Here is an 8,196-nt window from a genome sequence, read left to right as displayed (position 1 = left end):
TTAAAGCAGTGTGTAGAGGGAAATTTATAGCACTAAATGCCCACAAGAGAAAGCAGGAAAGATCTAAAGTTGATACTCTAACATCACAATTAAAAGAACTAGAGAAGCAAGAGCAAACACATTCGAAAGCTAGCAGAAGGCAAGAAATAACTAAGAGCAGAGCAGAACTGAAGGAGATAGAGACACAAAAAACCCTCCAAAAAATCAATGAATCCAGGAGCTGGTTTTTTGAAAAGATCAACAAAATTGACAGACCGCTAGCAAGACTAATAAAGAAGAAAAGAGAGAAGAATCAAATAGACACAATAAAAAATGATAAAGGGGATATCACCACCGACCCCACAGAAATACAAACTACCATCAGAGAATACCATAAACACCTCTACACAAATAAACTAGAAAATCTAGAAGAAATGGATGATTTCCTGGACACTTACACTCTACCAAGACTAAACCAGGAAGAAGTTGAATCCCTGAATAGACCAATAGCAGGCTCTGAAATTGAGGCAATAATTAACAGCCTACCAACCAAAAAAAGTCCAGGACCAGATGGATTCACAGCTGAATTCTACCAGAGGTATGAGGAGGAGCTGGTACCATTCCTTCTGAAACTATTCCAATCAATAGAAAAAGAGGGAATCCTCCCTAACTCATTTTATGAGGCCAACATCATCCTGATATCAAAGCCTGGCAGAGACACAACAAAAAAAGAGAATTTTAGACCAATATCCCTGATGAACATCAATGCAAAAATCCTCAGTAAAATACTGGCAAACCGGATTCAGCAGCACATCAAAAAGCTTATCCACCATAATCAAGTGGGCTTCATCCCTGGGATGCAAGGCTGGTTCAATATTCGCAAATCAATAAACATAATCCAGCATAGAAACAGAACCAAAGACAAGAACCACATGATTATCTCAATACATGCAGAAAAGGCCTTTGACAAAATTCAACAGCCCTTCATGCTAAAAACGCTCAATAAATTCGGTATTGCTGGAACGTACCTCAAAATAATAAGAGCTATTTATGACAAACCCACAGCCAATATCATACTGAATGGGCAAAAACTGGAAAAATTCCCTTTGAAAACTGGCACAAGACAGGGATGCCCTCTCTCACCACTCCTATTCAACATAGTGTTGGAAGTTCTGGCTAGGGCAATCAGGCAAGAGAAAGAAATCGGTTTTTTTTTTCAAATTCATATATTTGCATCATTTTTCTTTAGTTCAGACAAAGAACATGTAATTTTCCATAAAGACATTTTTTGACATTAGCCACACAATTGTTGAACAATGGCTCTATGAATGATAACGTTCTACCAACAAGGAGCAACAAGCAGGCATATTCCTGAATTCTCTGTATCTACCAACCACATGGCTTTAGTAGAAATATAGAGATAGAAAAATTATAAAATCAAGTGTGTTCAATGTTTACAAAATTTTTCTACATCAGAACACTTGTTCCTCCAATGAGACCTTCACTTTCGGTTTTTGGCACGCCATCATAGTCAATGTTTGATTGTACTAATTATGCTAATTTGTAGACTGAAATAAATGTCAATGAACAAAGAAAACCAAACCTATCTGACTGAATTCATCTTGCTGGGCTTTTCTTCTGATCATCAAACCCAGATTCTGCTGTTTGTGATATTTCTTATCATCTACCTGTTGACTATGTTTGGGAATCTGCTCATCATACTCCTAATTCAGGTTGAATCTCGACTTCACACACCAATGTACTTCTTCCTTAAAAATCTCATTTACTGATCTCTGTTTCTCTACAGCTATTGTTCCCCAGATGCTATCCCATTTGCTGGTCATGAGAAAGACCATCTCTTTTACTAGGTGCTCAATTCAAATGCTTTTCTTCCTAACAGCAGGGTGTACAGAGAGTTCACTTCTAGCCGTGATGTCCTATGACCGCTATGTGGCTGTCTGCAAGCCCCTGCGCTATTCCACTCTCATGACCCAGAGAATTTGCGTTCAGCTGGTCACGGGGTGCTGGGCCAGTGGAGCATTTGTGTCTTTAGTAGATACCACATTCACTTTATGTCTCCCATATCAGGGACAGAATATAATTAATCATTATTTTTGTGAGCCTCCTGCCCTCCTGAAACTGGCTTCAGCAGATACCTACAGCACAGAAATGACCATCTTTGCAATAGGTGTTGTAATTCTGCTAGGTCCTGCCTCTCTCATCCTTTTCTCCTACTGGAATATTATCTCCACTGTAATTCAAATACAGTCAGAGGAGGGGAGGCTAAAGTTGTTCTCTACCTGTGGATCCCATTTCATTGTTGTTTTCTTATTCTACGGGTCAACAATATTTACCTACATGCAGCCTAATTTGAAGCAAATGAATAAAGGGGATAAAGTGGTCTCAGTGTTCTACTCAGTCATAACACCAGTGATTAACCCTTTCATTTATAGCCTGAGGAACAAGGATGTGAAAGAAGCATTTAGGAAAGTATTTGGAAAATAGTGTCTCTCAGAGGCAGTAGTCTTCATATTGGTATATAATCAGGGGGCAGAGACATTCCAAAGTGGTTCAACATCTTTAACAGCTTTTTTTCCCCAAAACATCTCTAGTCTGAGACATCAGCAAAAGTCATACAGGTGCCCTTGCATCCCTAGGAATGTTTTCAGATTTGTCTAATGCAGTCTTGCTCAGGCTTATTCTCTGAGGCTGCAACTCATTTGCCTCATAACGCTTTTTGGCTAGTATATGAAAGAATATTTTTAACAGTGAATAAAATCTTCTTTTACATGTTGTGCCTTACAGTGCACCAATCCATGTTCACCTAGGGATATCCCCTTTTGTCTCTAAACTCCACAGCTGCTTGTTAAACTCATCTCATGCCAATGTCATCTATAGCTATCCATTGATTTTGAAATCATAGCAGAGGTCAGTAAGCTAGATTCCCCAATTTCAAGTGGGGAAATGTCAATGATTTTTTCCCATGAAGGTCTGATACTGTGAATATTTCTTTGATTTGTGGAATTCCAATCTACCACTATAGCCAGTTTAATCACACATAGGGAAGCTGTTGTCCTAAACAACAAGGTTTGGGATCTCACACTCTAACAAATATCTTTGATACCTTGCCCACTGCCTCCTTTTAAGGATAATTGCCGGCTTAAGGAAACTGGAATTGAAAAGCAACCTTCTCACACCAAAACTATCATGTCAGAAACCCTGTGACACCAACACTCCACAGCTGATCCCCCTCAGACAAGCTCTCCTCTCCTCTGTAAGTTTGATTTTGCCAGTATCCATAAAGTTCTCCTCTGTGGGAAGTGGAATAGAATGACTGACACATGGGAAGCAATCCCAGAAGGTAGAGTTTTCTCTGAGAGATGAGTTGGTCCCATTCAGTCTCTTTTATCTACTGCAACAGTTCCCTGTTATGGCAGAGGCACTATCAGTGACATACCTAGATTCTCACCTGTGTTCATCATGCACACTTCTCTCTTTTAGAAGAAAGTCCACTGTTATCCTGTTCTCTACCCTCAAACTGAAGGTCTAACACTAGATATCAAGCGGAATGGACCCAATACTTTATTGGTATGTAAGAAACTACCAATTTCCACCCCCGATGCAGGCCTGTGAGCCATGTAAATTGAGCACCATCCCTGTCCTGCTCATTCTCCCCTCCATGGTTCATATCTCTTGGAAGATTTCCCATGACACAAACATGTCCCATTACTTTGTATAGAGAAGTCTTCTTTTCTAGATTTACATATATCCCCTGACTCATCCTACCCATTTGCTATGTAGCCCTCTATAGGAGCTCTAGTCCTATAAAAACTAGTGCTGCTAACCTTAGGAAAACCTACTTTTTGTGAAGTGGGAAAAGTATAGAGGCACTTTATTTTTTTCTTGGAAGCAGTTTAAACTTGGAGCTCACGTCTCACTTCATGATATCCTCTTAATGTATCTACAAATAAAGCAATTATGGGTGAAGGATGACATGAGCCATAGAAAATGGGTTGACCTTGATATGAGTCAACCTTTCTGTCTTGACTTCTAGCTGCTACATCTTCAGTGTCCATGGCCTGTCCTTACTATCTAGTGCTGTTTATTCTATATGATGGTGTCCTTGCTGAATTGAATGTATTGTATATCAACTGATTCTGTGTGGGAAAATAAATGCATGAAATAGTCAATTCACTGTATACATATGGTGTTTACGGTTTTCAGATTATGTGGACTAAGATGATAATATAAAAAGAAGCAGATCTTTTGTGAAATAGGCATCCTATTTTCATCAGACACTGAACTATCTCTAAATGTTGGGTAATAAAAGAAAGTTGGACTTACGAACTGTAAAAATGCAAGGTGATGTCATTTGGATTTGTGTCCCCACCCAAATCTCACATCAAATTGTAATCCGCAGTGTTGGAGGAGAGGGCCGGTGGGAGGTGATTAGATCATGGGGATGCTTTCTTATGGTTTAGCACCATCCCCCTAGTGCTGTCTTATGACAGAGTTCTCAAGAGTTCTGCTTGTTTAAAGTGTATAGCACCTCCCCGCCCCCAACTCCTGCTCCTGCCATGTAAGATGTGCCTGCTTCCCCTTTGCCTTCAACCATGATTGTAAGTTTTGGTGATGCCTCCCCAGAAGCAGAAGCCTGCACAGCCTACAGAACCATATGCCAATTAAACCTCTTTTCCTTATAAATTACCCAGTTTCGGGTATTTCTTTAAAGCAGTGCATGAACGAACTAATACACAAAGCTAATAATTCAAAGGCTAACGTACCTAAAATGTGTGAACTAACACATATAAATTGATATTTCTAAAGTATTAAGCAGAATTTTAGGATCAATATGTGTTTTTTGTAGATATATATAGGAATATGTACATAGCTTATAATATCAAATATGGCATATAAAAAAACAAAACTGAGAAGTATTGTTTAATTGCAGTATAAGAAAGGAGATAATAAATCCTACTGAAATCATTTCATTTCGGTGCTTATCTATCAAAGACCTTTCTTGATTAATCATGTAAATATCTAAACCCACATCCCTGGTAACTTGCCTACTGCTATAAGCAATTTTGTACCCTACAGCACTCAATATGTTGCCCTCTGTGCTATCAAAGGGAATGAGGACTACCCAAAGTTTATGTAATAATGAATATTAGGACAGAAAAAGTCAGTCCATATGTTTGTTTTGCACATATAATGGTCAGTCCAAGATTCTGGAGTCATCTGCATATTGTTGTCCCATGAAAAGTGGGTTGGTGGGTAGAGAGTGACAAATAGTAGCATGCTGGCTTTTAAAACAATGGTTACTACTTATTAGAAAAGACTGAGACTGTGAAACAGTTTTGAGATAAGGATGACTCTACAAAAGGGTCTTAATATATGGCATGCTACAGAGAATTATCATGCAGACATAAGCTTACAAAACTGCTCACAGAATAAATCCTATATATTGATTTAGTCAGATTATAACATTCCCAACCTAAAGCTCTGGTCAATTGTCAGTATACCAATACCAGCACTTTTGGTTTTATCAACCTACAGATTTGTTAAGTGATTAAGTTGAAAGTTCAAAAAATAGGCAATGTTTGTCCCACAGAGGTCAAGTTGTGTGCAAGGTATCATGTGCATCACAGATGATGGAAGACTGTAGTGGTTTGAAAAGCCCATCTCAAGGGACAATCGCACTCCTTGGAAATGGAAGAAAAATTGTGTCCAACTGTTCAAAAACTCTGACTAGCATGCCATTCTCCTTTCATAAATAGAAAGATCACTAGGTTCTCAACCTAAGGAGGCATTGAAACAAAATCTTCGAAAATCACAACTAACAAAGGTATAGTATTACCTAGAAATTCATATCTCACATTTCTGCTTGTGTTATAAAAACCAATACTATAAATCAGTGTTACTCAAAGTGTGATCCATGAGCTAGGACCTTTCTGTGAACTGCAAGTGATATATATGCTTTACAAAAGTACCAGTCCTTAGTGTATGGAAAATTTCAAAAGTACAAAAAAGAAAAAAAAAAACTGGCTCTGCACTACAGATCCTTTGAGAAGCAGTGTTATAAATAAGAGCAGCTATTCTTAGACATACTGCTGTCTCATGACCACGCTCTCTTTTCTTGCTATTAAGTAATAGGGAAGTTATATAATATAATTGGAATGATCAATGAAAAAGTGCTCCTGAATCACTTTGAGTTCATAAAACATTATATAACTGGTCACCAACAAGAAAGTGGTGGAGTCAACAAGGTAAGAAAATACAAATAGTGACAATAATTTTTAAATGAAAGCACCAACTTCTGACTAGATGCCAGACCATCAATGACTGTGCAGCAGTGTCTAGATGAATGTATAGCACTTGAGACATTAACAAGCTACTGTAGTTACATTGTTCTGGGAAATACCCACGTTTTCTAGAACAAATAGTTTTTCACATTTTAAAGGTAATAAATTTTCTTTCACTTCTGCCACAGGTTGTATGATCATTACTTTTGTATTTAATCAACTCATATAATATCAATTTTAGTAACAGACTGAGTCCATCTAACTTATTTATTAATCTCCTAGATGCTGAATGCATAGCAATAAACTATGGTCACAATTCCTTCTTTTCTAGAACTTATATTTTGAAAGAGGGTGATACAAAATGAACAAATAAGCACAGCACATAATATGTCTGATGTTAATAAGTGCTGTGAGAAAATAAAAACAAGGGGAGGTAGGTTGCAATTTTAAGTAGGTAGAAAGACCATCTGATAGTTAAAGGACATTTTATATTCACAGCAATTAATATTTGTGCTGTGACAAAAAGGTGGAGAACAAAGAACCAACCGAGGAAAGATGTGAGGGAAAAGGGTCCAGGCAGAGAGAATAGGGAGTCTAATGGCTTGGATAGAAATACGATGTTTGAGATCAGGGCAGAGAAAGAAGATGTGTCTGGAGACTGAGTGACAAGAGAGTGGTAATGAATGTCACAGAACAGGCAGAGGCCAGATGTAGGACCCACCCTAATCCAGGATAATTTCTTCTTGAGATTTTCCTTAATTACATCTGCAAAAATATTTATTACAAAGATGGTCACATTCAGAGCTTCCAGGTGGACATACCTTTTTAAATGACACAAATTAAACTATGGTAGCCTTGGAAGTTCTCAAACGTGATTGATTTTATTTTATGTTCAATGGAAAGCCATTTGATACTATGTCTTGGAGGGTCACTTTGAGTGCTGTAATTAATTGTGGGGATAAGCATGGAAGCAGGAAAAGCGACCAGTGAGATTGGTTCTATTGTAGTAGCCCAGGTAAGAAATGATGGGCTAAACTAGGATTGTAGCAATGGAGAGGCAGAGAAGATACTAAGACATGAGTATATAGGATGTGAAAACTGAAAAAAGAGAGGAAAGAAATATCCTTGCTAAATCTTTGGCCTGAGCAATGCTGTGGATTCTGGGGAAAACTCAAAAGGAAGACTCTGGGAAAATCAAGAATTATCCTTTGGACACATTTATATGGTCCTGTGTTATGTGCTGACTTAGTTCTCACATTGTTCTTCTGCATTTTGAAAGATACAATAAAGCCTTCATTTAAACAGTCATGACATATTGGACTACACCATGTACCTCTAGTGTGTTTTCCCCATTAGCAGAAGACAATTAGAGCATTTTGAGTACAAATGCAGAGTTCTGAATTCTTCTGGTAGTTCTCAGTTTAGCAGGCATTGTCCAGATGCAGAATATGTTTACGTCAGTTACCTTTTACATTATCATTACTGAAACCTCTATTTTAAAAAATATGACAAAGTACTTGGAGACCCCAGAGGTCCACAGGTTGGTTTGAGAAACATTAGTCTAATACCTGACATCAGATGAGATTCAGGTATTTCAGTTTGAGATTACAATTTAAAATGCCCATTGATTTTTCTTATTGTAGAAAAGTTTAAAAAGTTAACATCACTGACTGCTCCAGGGAATATCCTGATTGTGATAGCTCTTGGGACCTCGGGTTTAAAGATTTCCTTTAAGGAAATCCTCCAGGCTTATTCCCAGGTGAATTTGGGATTGTGTCCTTTAATAAGATAGTGCTCCTTGAATTGAGTTGGAATAACGCTTGGCCCAGATGATGTCCCAACCTCAGCATATTTGGTAAATTGAAGAGGAGAGTGCCTAGTAGAATATGGATTAGCACCCTGCAGAAATCACAAC

At 38.0% G+C, this 8,196-nt stretch overlaps 1 protein-coding gene across 1 annotated transcript; it reads left to right on the top strand.

Annotated features, from left to right (window-relative positions):
* Positions 1-1,167: 1,167 nt before the first annotated feature.
* On the top strand, positions 1,168-4,585 carry LOC101003688 (olfactory receptor 2D3-like). The gene is given in 2 exon segments (XM_021926931.2): positions 1,168-1,756; positions 1,758-4,585. Coding segments are annotated over 2 exon segments (927 nt in total). The 5' UTR covers positions 1,168-1,556; the 3' UTR covers positions 2,485-4,585.
* Positions 4,586-8,196: the final 3,611 nt, after the last annotated feature.

The sequence above is a fragment of the Papio anubis genome, chromosome 12 (genome assembly GCF_008728515.1).
Source record: "Papio anubis isolate 15944 chromosome 12, Panubis1.0, whole genome shotgun sequence".
Taxonomy (NCBI): domain Eukaryota; kingdom Metazoa; phylum Chordata; class Mammalia; order Primates; family Cercopithecidae; genus Papio; species Papio anubis.
The sequence above is the reverse complement of the archived record's forward strand: the minus strand, read 5'-3'. Positions and strand labels throughout refer to the sequence as shown.